This window comes from Mus caroli, unplaced genomic scaffold (genome assembly GCF_978045245.1).
Source record: "Mus caroli unplaced genomic scaffold, Mus_caroli_1 scaffold_1, whole genome shotgun sequence".
Lineage (NCBI taxonomy): Eukaryota > Metazoa > Chordata > Mammalia > Rodentia > Muridae > Mus > Mus caroli.
Window position 1 is genome coordinate 60,915,670 of NW_028227256.1, and position 18,993 is coordinate 60,934,662.

The 18,993-nt window shown below is 44.0% G+C and overlaps 1 protein-coding gene across 5 annotated transcripts in view; it reads right to left on the bottom strand.

The window, feature by feature from the left end:
- Positions 1–18,993, bottom strand: part of Klf7 (KLF transcription factor 7) — a 91,414-nt gene that overhangs the window by 6,113 nt on the left and 66,308 nt on the right. For all 5 annotated transcript variants that reach the window (XM_085837877.1, XM_085837859.1, XM_085837866.1 and 2 more), the window contains one exon: positions 2,818–2,941. In XM_085837877.1, coding sequence (XP_085694003.1) covers positions 2,818–2,941 — 124 coding nt within the window. The remainder of the gene's footprint in view (positions 1–2,817; positions 2,942–18,993) is intronic.

Here is an 18,993-nt window from a genome sequence, read left to right on the forward strand (position 1 = left end):
ATGGCGGCGATACGATGGTGAGGATCCACTGTTAATCACCTCACTGGGTTTCCCTCCAGTCTGATCCTGAAGCCTGAGTGTCTTCAGAGGTCAGGCAGGGAAAGTATGCAATGCAATGGGGCCAAGTATAACAAACACGTAGCTCCCCCCCCCCCCAGATTGTTTCTTTACATTTGTGGTAAAGCATCAAGCATGGAGAAATGGTACTCTCTGTCAGAGGAAATAATACAGAAAGCAGAGTACTAGACAACTTGCTCTCATGTTGAATGGGCAATAGGGAGTGGTGGGGATAGGAGAAAAAGCAATCATAACAATACATGACAGCCATTCAGCTCTAGTCTATGGCAGCCATCTGGAAATGTAAGCCTACAGTGGTCCGATGCAATCGTTCTAGATAGAACTACAAACACAGACTTGTATGGGGCATTTAATACTCTTATGAACAAAGAAAACAAATATAATTAGTTCATATGTTTTTAAAACTTGCACACATTAAAAAGCATAAATTATACACGGTATATGTTTAAGAAAAAGAAGAGTAAACCGAGAAAGAGAGAGAGCTGAGGCCAGCCCCCTGCATTGACACCAAGAGAAGCCAACGGGGACCAGGTTCCTGCTCCCAGGTGCAGATAGCCTCAATTTCCAAAGGTCAAAGTCACCTAAGGAATGGCAGCTCCCCATCTCTCCAGGCCATCCTTTCATCTGCTTTGGGGCCTCACGACAGTTCCCAGATCTGTCTATTCTTAGCTCCCTAAGCAGTAAAATGAGAGGGACTGCCTGTCATAAGACACTAGTGAGTTGCAGCCCTCATTCCTGACGTTGAGAATGAACTCCTGATGCAGGGCATGGGACTCTGGTGGACTCAGAATCTCCCGAGGTGTCACTTCACAGAATCTGTACCTCCAGGACGGCAGATGCCGTCTCCAGAGATGGCAGTGTGTCCTGGTGAGGAAGGCAAAGCAGATGACTAACCGATGACCCATCGCTGCTATTTCTCTCACACCAAACAGGCTTGGAATATTTTTCCACATCACCCACATGAGTGGGAGACTGCTAGTATATTGGCTGCTCAACATGAGGAATTCCTCAGTGTGTTGAAATGGCAATTTCTTAGTCAGTCCTCACTCTCCAAAACACATAATGCCACAATCCCTGAGCCTTAATACCCTTCAGAGATGGGTGCCTTATGGAGGTACCTCCAACCACCACACTGTGAGAACTCACAGGGATCTCATCTTCATCCCGGGTGATACCGCACAGGTCTGTGAGCAGTCAACAACCTATAGGTTTCTTTATTAGCCAAGGCTGGGAATGACTGAACCCAGGGACATGGGAGATGGAAGCTGAAGAGATTGTCAAACAGAGACACTGACTGGGACACGCCAAGGAAGAAAAGCTGCTGTCCTTTGCACATTCCAGAGGCCTTCTAGGGAATGGGATGGCCATGGGACAAGGGCTGTGTTCCTGGGTAGCAGACTGCTGCTCTCCAGGCAGAAGAAGACAATAGCCGAGAGAGGCACACTTCCTCCAGCCTGGGGGAGAGGTTATCTCTGCACTCCAGGAGCCAAAGCCTCTTTATTTAGTTCTCAGAGGATGAAGATAAGAGAAAAATAGCCTCCTCAGGAAGACTGGGGGAAGGAAAGCCAGGACTGTCCTTTATCTGCATCCCAAAAGAACACTAGGCCAACTTGGCTGAGCCTGGATTGGAGCATCCTCCTACTACACTCCAAGAAAGCAAACTCTCAGAGGAAGGCCTGGCTGGTGGGAGAGGCAGGTGTGGAGCACAGGGACTGGGAGAGGCAGGAAGTGAGGCCGAGCTCATTTCCTTCCGAGGACAGCCTGGACTCCTCCTGGACATCCTGCTTTCCCCCCCCTCCCCATTCCCCCTTCGCCCCCCTCCCCCACCATCCTGCTAGCTGCTGTCCAAGCCGAGGGGACCCTGAGGCTTTCGGGGGCTTTATTGTATTAGAAGCATTTTTCTCATCATAACCAAGACCTTTAGTATTGCATTAAAAAGATGGTTAATTTTCTTAAGCTTCCTTTTAAACACAGAAATAGGATTAGAAGGATAACATGCTCAGATGCAAGCCCATTATTTGATTATGTCTAAACCTAATCCTGCCTTCACCTTGGCCTGCAGAGTCTCCATTTTGGGGTTTATCGGCTGATAATGCCAGGGCTGTCAGATACTATTACTTGGGTACTATCTGTTGCTACGTGATCCTTTTGACTATCAAATACTGAAGGTTTGAAATTGAATTACGGGATGAGTTTGCAGAGTTTTGCCATCTTTGGACCCTTGAGCATGTTTTTAGTGACTGGAAGGAACAGTCCAGATGTCCAAAGGATAGGCCCATTTTCAATAATGATTTAGAAAAAGCCTTCAAAATCGGCCTTTCTCCCATTAACCAAACTTTTTTTTTTTTTAAACATGAAAGATGAACAAAGGTGGTATGGATGATATTGAAAAGGCCAGAGGAGGCAACTTCTATTACCTTTTGTCAATACTCTGTTAATTCTCTGCCTCATCATCTACCTGTGTGAGGAAGGACATCTTGTTTGTACCTGGTTACTAGCACTGGTTCAAAGCCAGCACTGAGTAAATGCTATGTAACCCAGTGAAGACCCTGAAACTTTACTACATAAGAGAATGCATCTTTTCACCCTTGCAAGCAGTAGAGAAGTAAAAGGTATTGCCAGGCCCATAGAGCTGTGCACGAGACAGGCCTTCTTGCTACTAGACCCAGATCATACCTACAGACCCTAACCTACTGCACTATTTCCCTCCTTAGTCCCGTAGCTTCTATGTCACCTTACCTGTCGCAGTGGTTACACTTAAAGGGCTTTGCACCTGTGTGTTTCCTGTAGTGCCTTGTGAGCTCATCACTCCGTGCAAAACGCCACTCGCATCCTTCCCAGGAGCACTTGTAAGGCTTCTCACCTGCAGAAGATACAGAAGGGCCATGGTCAGCAAGGAAGGATCTCATGCCCGCTGGGTTCTGCTGCCTGCTGGCTAGTCTCAGCAGATGGCCTCTCATTTTTGGTAGACTACATTCCCTAACATAGAATATTACTTTTAAAATGATGATGATGATAATAATAATAATAATAAAAATAAAGCCACCTGGTGCTGTGTGTTCCTTTTGTCTCTTTCCTTTTTTTAACCTTCAAACCTCTGAGCCATCATCTTGGTTCCCAGAGTCAGGGCACTTCCTTCAACTGGTGAGGGATCAATTTTTATTTATTTTCTATTCCCCGGAGCACTCCAAGCCCCACGGTCCAAGCAGAAAGGAAATTGCTATTTTCATCTGAACCACAAATGCTTCTAATTCTATTTTTCTCAAGAACCCCCAGTAACTTACCATTTCAGTCTTTTTTGTCTCTCCCTGACCCCCTCCTCTTCTACCACAAACCATAGCCAGGGACCTAAGTGCTGAGACAAACGCCTCAGCCTCCTGGAACCCGTGTCCCTTTCAGCAAATGTGGCTGGGTGGACAGACAACAGGACCACGACCAACCGAGAGGGAGTAAGACTAAATCTCTTCCTGACTCCCAGCATTCATGGAGAAACTGCCCAGAGGTTCCCATGACTCAGTGGCTCTTCTAGAGGGTTCATACTGGATAGTAATATACATCGTTGCAAAATATTTTAGAAGTCAATTTATAGAGCAAGTTTTAGCGGCAGGGAAGCTGCTGAGAGATATGGAATCCCAGCACTGGTGCGCAAGTGACCTTTCCACAGAATAAATACAGATGGAGGATACGGACAAAAAAGTGCAGGACTTGTTATTTTTTTTTAAACCCATCACATCTGTCACCAAACAGGACAAATATTTATCCTCCCAACTGTATAGTGAGCTGATCCTAATTAAGTAGAATGATGATGTTTACAGAACCATGAAATCATGAAGTGCAGCTCCTGCCCCCAAAAGGCAGATGAGCAAAATGGTTTAGGGTCCAAAAGCCAACCTTCCTGGGGTCCTACAGGCAAGGCTGGTTAATCTTGGGTGACTGTCTAACCTTGGGTAAGTTAACAAAAGCTTTCTTTGCTCCTGTTTTCTCGGGGATAACAAGAGTGTGCACATGCCCCTAAAATGTTTAGAAAGAGCAACAATGTGGCAATAAACTGCACATTAATTAGAAACAGTAGCTAGCACATGGGAGACTCATAGAATCAGTAAATATTATAGCGTATGTAATTTGAGGTCTGGAGAGATGGCTCACTGAAGTGCCTGATGCATAAGCATGGGCACATGAATATCCATCTCTAGCAGCCATGTACAAGAGCTGGGTACAGCCGTGCACACCTGTAATGCTGCCACTAGAGAGGTGAGACAAGCAGGTTCCTGGCGTTCATGAGCCAGCCAGCCACTGTGCTTAGCCAAGCTGGTAAGCTCCAGGTTAGGTGAGAGATTCTATCTCAAAATCCAAAGGGGAGAGCAATTGAGGCCTGATGTTGACTTCTGGCCTTCACATTCGTGAACACATATTTGCATATGCACCTGCATGCACGCATAGACACAGCTACAAGGACACATACATACATACATATGTATGTGTATACACACATACCTCCCTCCCTCTCCCCCTCCCAAACACACAATTTCCGGCTACAGAGGCTACACATCCAAAGTACTATGTATGTACCCATCCTCCTCCCTGTTCAGCAGCTACATCTCCGCCACACAACCTTTAAGAACACAGTACCCAGATACTGTGTTTGGCATATTTTTTTCTTCCCACATTTTCTCCCCTTTAAACTTGACTACAAAACACCCACAACTCTCTGTTTCTATCACCTAGAATCAAATCTAACATGCTTGAAAATTATTACTTCACTAAATTGGTGCCCCAGTGAGCCCACTGCTCTACAAGACCCAGTACAGAAGAGGGGAGACATGAATTTCTTTCAGAGAGAACCGAGAATACTTAACGTGCTGAGAGCCCGGAAGGAAATATTCAATTTTTGGAAACCATGCGCGCATGCGTGTGTGTGTGTGTGTGTGTGTGTGTGTAACACCAAGCAGTACTAGGTTCACCTAAAAGCTAGCACCTTGATGTAAGACACTTGAAAGGATGTACCAGATGAAGGAAAGACGGGAGGCGTCCCCTCAACTTGGGAGTGACTTTGTTGGAATTCATTAGGCTGTACCTTTACTGTCCAATGGGAGTAAACTTACTAGTAAACCTGTGACTTTGAAATAAGCTATGGTGCATCCAACAGGTATCTACTGGATAGACAATGAACCTCAATTCCTCTCCCTCACCCCTGGTTCCTGTGTTTGCATGAGCTGCTGGCGGGGAAGGGCCTAATCAGATGTCAAGTAAAAACACCGAGAGCTTACGGCTCCAGACAGCCAAGGCTGGGTCAATGCAGTCAGCTGAAATATGGGGAAACAGGGAGACAGTTCAAGTTTTAATAGTGCTTTAGTATGTGGGTAGAGAAAAGACCAGAGTGCGCTTCAGGAATGAGAGGGACACCACAGGAAAGGCAAGACACCCAGTGCCCTATCTGAAAGCCTAGTGGGCATGGTACTTAATGCCACGAATCACTCACATGGCTTTGTTCTTTCACATGGAGATCTGATACAAAAATAACCATGGCCCCTAAATGACCAGAAATCCAAAATGCCTTCCAGTCGCAAAGACAGTCAAACAACAACAATAACAACATTGTCTAAAGATTGGAGGTTCATAGTACCAGGGTCCAAACATGGTCAAATCACAACCAAGAACTGAGGAAACACCATGAAATCCCATAGCAAGAAGCCAATATCCTTTGCTCCAGGTCACCCTCACACTGGCGCTGGCTGATCCAGCAGAGTAATCATGCTGTGGAGGGTCCAGGAAGGACAGGAGCAGGTGGCACTTAACATTGAAGTTTCTCAGTTCAAAGTGTGTGACACGGTTTCAAAAATACAAAAATACAAAAAAGCAACTTTACAGATAACACTGAAGTTATAGTCATTTTCCCTAAAATACCACAGCTGCCTGATTTGTTCCAGGCACACTGCAGGAGAGAGTTCTGAGCCCTGGTGGCTATGACAATTTTGTCACAGGGTAGAGTGAGAGAGCAGGAGGCCTGAAGTGGCTTAGGGCCCATTCTCCCACTGTCTGCTGTGGTCAGGCACCGTGGAACAGGGCAGAAGGCAGGCCCCATTGTGACTGACATCTTAGGCACAAAAATTATATTCGGGTGACTCACTAGGCTGATTTGTTTTTGTTTTTGTTTTTTCTAATGTCTAATCAGTTTACCTCCAAGTTACCATTTTTGCAAATACTCATTAATGAGGAAATTTAGATAATCATGAGAGAATGAGAGAATTTAGCTAAACAAAGGATCTGTGTTGGACCACATAAGAGTTCAGAGGTCAGCGGAGTAGATATATGGAGTTGGGACTATGCCTCCTCACTCAGGAGCAGGGTACTTAGGCTGCAGTACTTCCACATTCGGTGCCCAGATGCTTACGTGGGTCTGTACTTGTGAGATGGGTTTGTAGAATTCTTGTTAGCATTTCTATCATGGCCCGGACTACTTCTTCATAGACCCCACCTCCCCACGAGGTGTAGACACACTGATGATACCAACAAGGCACAAGTTCCTACGAGTCTACCTGTGGGAAAATTTGCTCACTCAATAAAAGCTTTAATGTTCTTTCTTTATAAAGGGATTTCCCCGTTTGGAAGAGGAAATAAAATTTAATGTGATAGAAGGAAAAAAGGAAGGAAAGGTAGATAGGAACTAAAGTCAGGGAAGAAAGTAGGTGGAGGGGGTGGGGAGAGGGGGGCAGAGGAGGAGATAGGGAAGGAGAAAGAGGGGTGGGAGTGGAAGGAAGAGAGGGGAGAGGCATACAATGATGATGATGAGGATGGAGAGAGGAGAAAGGAAGGATGAACAATAGGAAAGGGGGGATGCTCAGTTGTAAGTGGAACAGGTTAGGCTGTTACTCAGTTCTTCTTCCCACCTGACCTCCTCCACCCTGCCTTCTTGTCTATACCAGACACTGCTCCAAGATATAAAAGTGATGCACACGGCAGGTGTGTGGCACCTAGAGTGGCTATACCATTCAGCTTGCTGCGCCCCAAGAGTGAGCAAAAATGTCCAGGAGAAGGGCATTTGAGACAAGGGACACAAAAAGCATGAGGTCTGGAGTCCCCAGTGGATCACATAGTAGATATAGGTGTTCCCTTCCCGCCGTGCGGGAAGGAGAGCGCTCTTCAGAACCCCCAGATTTCATGTTGAATATCAAGAACCACTTTGCCTGCCTGGCAATCACCTCAAGAAACTTGCTTCCCTAGGGGGGAACATGCCACCTCAGGGGTGATTTACAGTTGGATGAGGGCTCTTAAGGAGAGGTAAGGGTGCCTGAGAAACACAACTGACATTTATCGAGGTTGAATTTCAGCAAGAATTCGTGCACTTCCACAAAATAGATCTGAAATGGAGCATGCTCTAAGCCAGCATGGCATTCTCCCTGCTTCTCACAGGGTCACACTCCCTAAACTGCGACCCGCAGATGTGATCGATCAAACAACACCATCATAAATGCTTTCTGACCATAGACCCCAAACATATGTAGATTTATTTACGAATTATATAAATGTACTGCAGTGCTACTATGCTAGCATATCGTAAAGCCTATATTCAATAGAGCAATTAAAAAGAATGAGGGCAAATTAAATATAAATAAAGCCACACATTATTCTTCTTGCATTCAAAAAGATTGTAAATTAAATATAAATATAAGTTATACTTTTTTCCTCTTGCATATGAGGCCAGGTCCTGGAAGTCAAAGGGAAGCTGATGCTTCAGCCCTGTACCACTGGATGGCTTCCACTCTGGGCCCTTACAGTTTCTTCTTCTTACAGGAGTCACAGAAACTTTGAAAATTCAAATCACAGAATGTGTCCCTTTCAGGGGACCTTGAGGTATTATAAATCCATACAAATTGGCTTCCTTGACATTCTGTGGTGGATTCTGTTTTGAGCATTTGAATTTTGTTTTAGAAATTTGAAAACCTTATTCTGAGTAGGTAAAGTACTTTCCATAAAAGCATGAAGACCTGAGTCTGGAATCCCAGGACCCAGGTGAAAATCCAAGCTTTGTGGCACACAGCTATAGTGGGTGAAGTCAGGATACCTGAAACTCACTGGCCAGGCAGCCTAGCAAAATCAGTGAGCTCTAGGTTCAGTGAGAGACTCTCTCAAAACAAATGAGGTAGAGAGTAACTGAAGAAGATATCCAATACTCAATTCTACACTCAAATATGCACATGTGCATGCAGTCTAATACACACACACACACACACACACACACACACACACACACACACACTCACACACACACAATTTTTTTGTGTGTGAAATTGGTCTTGGACTATACCAGGCTACCAAAAAGCATTCTTGCCTTAAAAGTGGTTAAAATGAAATCCGAGTGTATAATAGTTCCCTATCACTCTCAGACTAAAATCACAAGCCTGCAAGCAGTAGACGATGCAGTCAGTATGACCTGACTCCTGGCTACCTTTCTCATCTCATCTGTCTCCTCTACCAACCTCCCCTTCCAGGAATCACCACCTTGCCCCTCTGCTTCCTGCATGCACTTCCACCTCAGGGCCTCTGTCCACCCTTGTTTTGTCCTATGCCTGGAACATTCTTGCCCCTTCACATAATTCTTCATTCAGTCTCTGGCTCAGAGTATACCCACCGTCTTTAGCCTCTGTAAAAGTCAGTAAAGGGTGACACAGTCACACACACCGTCATCTTAGCTTGTGAGAGGTAGAGGTAGGGGGATGCAGAGTTCAAAGCCAGCCTGGACCACAAAGGGGAAGCCTTGTCTCTAAATGAAAACAAGGTGCAGCCTGTTCCCTTATCCACAGCACTTGGTTGCTTTGAAATGAGATGGCATGGTGTTGGTGGGTGCTATCGTTTTCCTCGGCTAGACCATCAGCTTCAGGTAAGCATCCATTTTGTTATTGTAATGCCAACAGCCCTGAGTATTAGCCCAATACTCTAAATCCACTTCCTGATCTGCAAAACCATCATTTCTAACCCACTGTCACATGTTTTCCACAGAACATACTAAATGAATAATGAATAACAACAACAATAACAACAACAGTCCCCCAAACCTACTGCATCTTCATTGTCAACAAAGACTGGCGCCCACACAGGAGCAAGATAGCTTGTGTGGATTCTAATCCCTTGCTGCCTTAAGAGGTAAAACTAGCTTGGCCTTTTAAATCTGACATTCCTCTTGAACTTGTGCTCCTCTACGATGTATTCCTTCACTATCAGGGGTCACTTCCATCTCTTCCCCATCTCTCAGGGCCTAAAGAATGAAGGTCCTGACCATCTCTATCGCACACCTAAGGATCCAGGTCTCCTGAGCAACTGCCCCCTGGAAAGCATCAACTTATGAAGCCCATTTAAAAAGGCTGCCTCTGGACTGGACTGGACTAGAGAGCATCCCTGGTGGAGCAGATGCACTGAGCTTCAAGTTCACCTTTAAGATATAGATGGTACCACGAAATATGAGCATGAAGCAGGATCGTGCACTCAGGGATTTTTTTTTAAAGAACCTTGTAAATGAGCATTGTGCATGCAAATACTCTAAATCCACTTCCTGATTTGCAAAAAACATCATTTCTACCCCACGTCTTAAAAAGAGAAGAACGTTGACATGGCTAGAGTTCTGCAAAGGTTAGTCTGAATCTTTATTTGCAATGTGATTACTAGGCATCTGGACATGTCAAGGTTAGGGTCCTTTCAGGACTTGGATTAAGAAGTCTCTCAGGTGAGGAGGACAGAGAATCCTTGCAGTTTCCCTTTAGGAGCAACCATCCGCCATTAGCAAAGACCCAGGGAATGAATCGTAGAGGCAATGCCACGGAGCTCCCTAATGCCAGGAAGAGAACAACTAGCAAACATCCATCCACAACCTGGCAATGCTGAGAGCTCAGACTATAGGTTCTGCAGTTAAAAAGTACCAATGTTGAGTTACTGATGGCTTCTGCAGAAAACTGCCCAGATTTCTCTTTGATTCTAGCTGTATCTTAAGTAGTTTCTCTTCTTCTCCAGTAAAGGCTTAGCTGACAGGAGAGAAAAGAAGACAAGAACTATACTTCTCCAGAACATTAAAAGCATCTGCAATAGCTACCACATAAAATAAAGAGTGTCTCCACTAATCCCCATCCCGCACTGACCTTCTACTCATCCATCATTCCCTCACCAAGGCCTCACAGGTGCCAGGACCAGAGATACTGTATTCACATAAAGCATTTATCCATTCTTCAGGGTAAGTCACTATATATTCCATTTTTAAATTCATTCTTCAAATAGCTTTAAGGGGATGGCCAGCTTGGGTTAGCTGAACTCTTCATAGCCTTGGGTGTCTTCACAATAGTTGTTCAAAAATAAATAACTGAAATCACATTCTTGAAGATGTATAGATCCTACGCCAGAACATGGAGATGGGAGAGGGTCTGACTTACTCTCAGAGCCCCTGACCAGGACACTGGACACAAGGCCCATGTGATATGCATCCTTGAAATGCACTAAGGGAACCTCTAGCTGTAAAATAGACTTTAAAAACTGAAGCAGCACAAAATGCTTTGTACTCTTAGCAGGACCATACTCCTGTAAGTTTAACACATGGATTCAGATATGCCATCAAAAGAAATTTATTGTGGGTTTTAAAGACTCACTCTAAAAGGAGTGGAGGATATGATGTATTGATACCTTTTTCATATTGATTTCCTGTTATCATATTTGTTCACATTGGTTTATGTAAAGTGCGATGCCAAAATCACTTTTACCTGTTTCATTTTTACTTTTTGGCAGTGCTTTGTGTGAGCTAAGCAAAAATTCTTGCCACTAAGCTATAACTCCCAACCTTCTTTTTGCCTAAAGAAGATAAAACATTGACTCTGTGGCTTACATATATTTCTGCTCTGAACTGAGCTTTACAGAAGCCCCATGACCAACTCAGTCTTAAAGATCCATCCTCCTCCATATCAGCATCTTGCTGCCCATGGCACCCCAAGGCCTCACACCCAGTGTTGACATTTCCATGTTCTTACGTGTGGGAGAAGCAAGCTTTCTCCCACACTCATAACCTTGCATGAATCCTCAACTACAAGAGGATGGAGGAGAGAGAGTCTTGGTAGCCACACTCAGTTATTCTACTTCGGTGTATCCTCAAACCTCCTCCTTTCTGCCCCCTGCTCCTCCCAGACATCCCCAGCTCCCTTGTTGCTTATGTCTCTGTCTGGAAGGGCCTGGCAAACTCCCCAAAAGTAAAGGCAGCCCTCCCGAGTCAGAAGATTCTCCGCCTTGGTGCTACAATGGGATTGGTCACCCAAGTCACCCGGCTATGAAAGAATCTGCTTTAAGAATCTCTATGCATGAGTTTTGGAGCCTGATCAAGTGATATTCAAGATAAGGTGTCCAGGTGAAGGCAGTATGCAAGTATGGAAGGAAGGAAACTTTAGTTTAAACAGGGACATGTGTAAAGGGCCTGGGAGCAGAAGCTTGGAACATTAAATCAAAAGACTCAAAGAAGTCTTCTCTGATCTCCACAGCCAAACTTAATAGATGGCTGCAGTCTCTCCCTGCTAGAGAACAAACTTCATTGAGATCAGGAACCATTACTAACTTCTTTATTTTATTTACAAAGCACAGCATAAACCTCCTCTGTGTGTGTGGGGTGTATGTGTGTGTGTTTGTGTGCATGTGCGCACGCAAGAGAGGGAGAGGGAGAGGGAGAGGGAGAGGGAGAGGGAGAGGGAGAGGGAGAGGGAGAGGGAGAGGGAGAGGGAGAGGGAGAGGGAGAGGGAGAGGGAGAGGGAGAGGGAGAGGGAGAGGGAGAGGGAGAGGGAGAGGGAGAGGGAGAGGGAGAGGGAGAGGGAGAGGGAGAGGGAGAGGGAGAGGGAGAGGGAGAGGGAGAGAGAGAGAGAACAAACATACAAACAAAAAAACGCAGCATAAAAGTATTTTACCCTCTTTGTGGGTCTACATAACTTTCACCATTGAAAGTTTAACATATGTATTGAGTTACGCCTTTAACATATATGTGTTAATTTTGACATATATACTTCACAAAAGTGCCATAAGAGGCCCAACATAATTTTAAGTTGATTTTTACCTCCCATAGCAATGTCTCTTGCTGTGAATAATCTCTTATTGTGGGAGGTCTCTCACTTCCATTTGCATTAGAGGCCCTTTAAGATCCAGGAAAAACAGTTGGACTCCACCCTGAGTGTCTGATTCATTTGAGGACTCGGGAATCCCACTTCTAGCAAATTCCAGCGGATGTTTCAGAAACCATTGCTCCAAAGGGGGAGATGTCTTATTCTAGCTCTAGTGTTGTCATACAATGACAGCGTGTCCTCACAGAGTCCAGCAGCAGTGATCTTCTGTAAAAAGTTCTTGGGCTGGAAAGTTGCTCAGTGGGTAAAAGCACTCCCAATGTAAGCCTGCAGCCTGATGGCCCAAGCCCAACCGCTGGAACCTGTGTACAAACAGCTGGATGTGGTGGTGCACATCTGTAATCTCAGCATTCTACAATGGGTTAGGAAGTGGAGATAGGAGAATCAGCTAGACGCTGAGCGTCACCTAGCCTAGAGTGCACAGCACAGTTGATGTGAAAACCGACTTTGCCTCTGACGTCCACATGTGTTTTGGGGCTTGTGCTCACCCAATTCCAGTGAAACCCTAGTGTCTAACTATGACTGGTGAACTCCAAAGTCCCACTAGAACAGAAGGTGTTACTTTAATTTGTGGTGGGGGCAGCAAAACGGATCTGAAACATGGGATACCAGAAAAGATAGTGGGAGCAGAGTCCCTTGTCACGTGTATGTGAGGGCAAGGACACAGGGCTTCTTCAGGAGTCTTACAATGCAAGCGGGGCACACACGGAGTCACTCTGTGGTGTACACTGCCCTGCACAGCACAGACAGAAGAACACACAGAAACAGACAAATCCTTTGGGGCCATGTTCCACTTTTTAATTCTTTATTCACAAAGCATAGCATAAATGTTAGGAAGCAAAGTGTCAGGTTTGTCATGACTGTGTTTGAAATGTTGGAGGAAAACGGGGTTGGTCATGAAAACAAGGAAATGACGTAGATACTGAAATAAGTTTAACTGTTGAAAGTTAAGAAGCGTCTGCAATGTGCAATATGGGATTGCATGGCATGTGCTTGGAGACACACCTCACTGAGCTTCCCATAAGCCAAAGGATGCCAAAGGATGGTGGTAGGCAAGTTCCTTATTTAATTCAAAGTGTACAAAGTATTCTACTAAGTGCTAGTGGGGCTGGGCAAAGAAGAACCAGAGACTATTGGAGCCTGAACACTACAACATCCCACAGTGGTTAGGATAGCTGCACTGTTGCTCCCCCAAGACTGTAGACTCCTTGACACATCTAGACATAAAGCAGCAATTCCAGGTCACTCTTGGCTACACAGCAAATTCAAGGCCAGTAATCTCAAAGGAATCCTCCAAAGAGAGGGACAGAGGCAGGGGGAGGGAGATGAAAACAGACAACGCCGTATTCGGCACTCTATGCTCTCCAGTTATGAAACAGGAAATGATGACCTCCTGAACTTGAGACAGTTTAACTACTACTTTTTTTTTTTTTTAGAGGCACCAAGATACTTACAGAAATTTTTTTTCTTGTTTTATTCGTATGTGGTTTGAGTTTACTTTTAAAACTTATTTTTCATCAGCTATTTTGGAGATTAATCTAACAAAAGCATGAAACGTAAATATACCTTGGAAATTTAAATTATATTTGGAGACTTAAATATATTTTGCTGATGACTGGTTACAATACAGTTACAGGTTAGGTATATGTTAAATTTGAATAAAAAGTTATTAAAGCATTTATCTTTTTCATTTCATATAACAACTTCACCACCATGTGAAATAATTTCAAATGAATCTGTAAGATGTTTCTTCCATTTACAACCACAATAATTCCTCTGTAAGTCAAGCTCCCACCATTCTTGCTGGTATTTAGGTAGAAATTTGACTGTTAAAAAATATGAGCTTCATTTAAACTCACCTTTAGTTGATGCTTGGGATTTGCTTTCAAATATAAAGATCATCATAAAGTATTAAAGAATAGACTCTTAGTACAGTAAAGCTTGTAAAGGACAAAATAATTCACCTTTGTCTCTCAGACAATGCTTAGATCCCTACAGAGACAACCCATTTCAAAGACTGTCAGCCCCAGAGCGTGCATCCAATTGAAAATCGCAATGAGTTTATTCCTCTTGACTGGAATTTGGTAATAAGAAAAGAAACAACCAGCCAGGCGTGGTGATGCATGCCTTTAATCCCAGCACTTGGGAGGCAGAGGCAGGCGAATTTCTGAGTTCAAGACCAGCCTCGCCTACAGAGTGAGTTCCAGGACAACCAGGGCTACACAGAGAAACCCTGTCTCGAAAAAAACAACAATAATAATAATGATAATAATAATAATAATAACAATAATAGAATTTTTTAAAAAAGGAACAACCATGGAACATCCAAGGCTGAGTAAGGGCTGGCCTAAATGACACTCCACTATGTGAGGTGACTGGTACTTAGGAATCACAGAAAATGGAGGGGACTGGAAGGACGGGACAGCTGAGAGAATAAGCAGGGGCTGAGACGGCAGACTCTGAATGGTACATCCAACTGATGACATCAGAGACTCTGAACAGCACATCCAGCTGATGACATCATCCAGCTGATGACATCATCCAGCTGATGACATCGAATGTACTGCCTTGGATATGTTGTACTTTCTTTTACTGCTGACTAAAAACTGAGTAATATCAGCCTGAATTACTATTAGGATGAGAAGTTAGCTTTCTACTATATATGCAGAAAAAGATATGATATTTGTTTTTTAAAAAAATAGGACAGGATTATCATAACCCCTCAGAGCTGCTTTTCAAAAGCATATATACTATAAACTGGCTGGGGTCTGCATCCTGAGAGTGTTTTTAACGTCATGATGATATCAATTGTTTTTCCCTGAGTATACACATGCAGAGGGGGCGATGCAGTCGAAACCCAGTCATTTTTGTAAGGTAGTTTGCTCTAAAAGTTAACAAGTCAAAAATGTAATTCTATTAAACCCCAGAAAGTTCAAATGAGAGAACGTACTCAGAGGTAATGGGAGTCAGATGCCTCCTGGCGATGAACTCCCTTTCAACAGAGTAGGCGCCAATCTACCTTAGAGATGAAGGTCACACAAGAGAAGGGTTAATTCCTCAAGGACCTACACAAATCTCTTCCAAAATGATCGGCATTTTTTCCTAGAGCTTGGATCTCGCCATTATCTAAATCAACCCAACTGTCTATTTTACCTTAGCATAAAAGTCTAAGAAAAATATTAACCCCAAAATGAAAGTCTACATTTCGTATTTTTGACCAATGACACGCTAGGGTCACTGATGCTCCCATGCCGCTGCTGAGGTACTTAGGGTCTATGAAACTGTCACCTGCTTTCCTACCTCACCAGCTACTGACCGTATCTAAGTATGGAGTGCCCACCATCTCTAATACTACCACCTCGCTACACCACTCCTGACTGGAGTGTCCTTCTTGTCTACTCATACGATGTTTGCTTCCACATGTCACCCCCTAGTAAAGCATTTTACCTATACCCACCTGCCAAATTTTGGCCTTCTCTACATCTTCAATCTTTGGCTCCCTACTTTTTGTTTCTTGTATATACTTATCTTTTAATGGCACAATATTCTGTCCTGATTTTCCCCACCAGAATCAGATGCAAAGTATTTTTAAACTGAGACATTTTATACTTATAATTCAATAAATACTAAGTATATAATAAATACTATATGCTATATACTTTATAATAAATGCTATCCCAAGCACTGGTACAGATGTTTTGTTGTTTACCTCTTTCATCAGGAAGATTCTAACACAGGCTCAGATACACGTTTGCACCCAATCCAACACTTGCTCATTAACAAGTCAGGGATCAACCAAAATCCAATAGTACAAGCGCTTGTTACTGCCTTGCCTACCAGATCCACAGACCTTTAAGATGCATTATCTTAAGGATAATGGACTCTTCATCTCTGTCCACAGGAATCAAGCCAGGTCAATTCTTAGACTTCTTCTCTAATTCACTGATAGGAAAAAAGAGGCTCCGTTTTTGTAACACGCACTGAGTTCCACCAGCATTAGTTCTAATATGCATCTGCCAATTACATGGCTGGAGATGAAAGTGAATGGGAAAGACTCACTCCATCAGAGAAATCCCAAAGGGAAAGCATCAGGCTCACACAGAAACAGTGCAGGGCCCAGGGTGTTTGGTAAGTGTGTGTGTGTGTGTGTGTGTGTGTGTGTGTGTGTGTGAGAGAGAGAGAGAGAGAGAGAGAGAGAGAGAGAGAGAGAGAGAGAGAGAGAGAGAGAGAGTGTGTGTGTGCCGCCATGTGGAGAGGAAAAGCCTTCGACTCATTAGAATCATTAAGACAGAAGTTCCCAGAGGACAGCAGACATACTGAAATCTGAAGGATGTCAGGGACAAGGCCATCCTAAAGAGAAGGACCAATATGTGAAAAGGCCCAGATATGGTAAGCGGCAGTAGCTTATCCCAGCGAGGTGAAGGGTGAATACATGGGAAACAATCCTAAGAATGGACAGACAGATGGTAACAGTCAGACCAAGGGGCCTTAATTACAAACTAATTACCTTGAGGCCAGAGCCCTGGAACTAGCTTGTGATAGCTGTATGTTTAGAACATGACACAATGTATGACCTTCATACTTCTAGATGCTTGTACTCGGGAAGTGTCACCATCACAGGTGGGTTCTCCACCTCCCCTCCCTTACCCCCCAGACTCCCCGCTTCCCCGACCCTTGCCCCTGCCTGACTGCTTGCCTCTATTCTTCTGTCCGTCCCTCCTGCCTTTTGTGACATGGCCTAGAAGAGACTAAGCATACTGGAGATCTGTCAGAGACCTTCCATTAACCTGGGGCGCACACTCACACACAGGCCTGCTCTATCTTCTGCCCTCCCTCCCACCGCTGTCTCCTCAATCTGCATTTGTCCTCGGTCTGCTGCTTCCTAATAGTGATCATCATGAAAGCTTGATGATGGAACCATCCACGGGATCTACGTTAGCACACACAAGACCTCCCCTTCCCCTCAAATCTGCAAACAATTCAGCACAAACACCTGACACCCACATATGCAGAAGCGCCCCCACACAATCTGTCAGACTCCAGAGCCCTAACCTCAAACAGCCTGAATTTCTTCAGCGCTAAACCCACAGCTATGATATTTTCTCTTTATTCTTGTACTGAAAAAATGAAGGCATCCTGGGAAGAAAATGTCAATGCAATTTGACTTTACTTTCAGGAGGGAGAAAATGTGCAAGAAATATTAGCATGTGGCCAATCTGACTCTATAGGCTTGCTCTCTCAAGGTGGTGATTTCGTATCTACTTCATATTATTCCAATAGTGCTATATTCTCATGGAATGCAAACTGTACAGGGAGCTTCCAACCAACTTCCTCTACTTCACAGGGAGCTAACTTGCACACACTTATTTTGATTCCCAATGCACCACCAACTAGGACTGCACTAGGGATTTCCCCAGACCATGGGCCACATTAGGAAATTCATGAGCCAAGCATTTTAAATTAGGAGGGTTATATTATATTTATATTATAGGCTAAACCAGAAACTACTTTTAAGAGCAAAAGCATATAGCAGCTCCTGTCTCCACTTACACACTTCTTAGCTACAGTTAAGATCCCCTGACTACTGGTTAAATGAATGACCACTAAGTGTACATACCTATCGTCATCTCAGTGTTGCAGAAGCTAAAGCATGAGCACTACAAGCTCGGCAAAGACTGGGCTATAAAGCAAGACCCTGCCTCAAAAGGTCTCAAAAAGTAAAGTAATAAACGAACAAACAAGCAAGTAAGTAACCAAATAATCTCAGCTCCATTGGGTTGCTGGTTGATGCATGATTAAGCCCTGGCTGTTAAGACAGGAGTGGAAAGTGGACTTGCTGGAAGCCATCTTGAATAATGGGGACAAGCAATTCCTTAAAATCTGACCCTTCAGGACAGGGAACATAAGAGGACAATGAGTCCTGGTGGCAAACAACTTCTTAGAACAGAGCTAAGAGCTCAGGCTTAGAGAGAGAGAGAGAGAGAGAGAGAGAGAGAGAGAGAGAGAGAGAGAGAGAGAGAGAGAGAGAGAGAGAGAGAGAGAGAGAAAGAAGAAGAAGAAGAAGAAGAAGAAGAAGAAGAAGAAGAAGAAGAAGAAGAAGAAGAAGAAGAAGAAGAAGAAGAATAAGAAGAATCTTACACATAATCTTCAGCTAGCTTGAATCTTGGACACAAAAGCTGTGAAGGACCCAGTGAATTTATAGGATAACAGAGAAGCAGATGAAAAGGTTCCATATCCAATGACCAGGACCTACAGCATAAAAAACTATTCCATTACTCAGTCACTTTTCTTCCCTTTCAGTCACATTGTCAGAGTCTCCAGAAAAGGCACCTCGTATGCAAGTACAGCATAGTAGAAACACATCTACATGCATATGTAGGCAAGCTCCTCTCCAGCATGAGGCCCGGGTTCTAGTCCAGCTCCTGAGATTACTGTGCATTCTTAGGAGAGTTATGTGATCTGTGAATTCATTCTCCTCAACTAAATGGAGCTAATTTCTTGTCTGGCCTCAGTCTCACAGGCCTATTATGAAGTACAGAGAAATGATGAAGATGCCTAGAGACCAGTGTGAAGGGTCTCTAGATGACAAGTCCTGTGACTACTGTGTCATTCAATAGAGATGCTCTATATCCCAACTCTTAAACACATGATGTGGTGCTGGTTACAGAAGCAAAGGGTTTGGGCCCTACAACATAACCTCAACTTTGCATTTATAAATACAGCCCAAAGTCTAAACACCACTTAACTATGGTGTGTAACTCATCGATGTCACATAATTCATTCA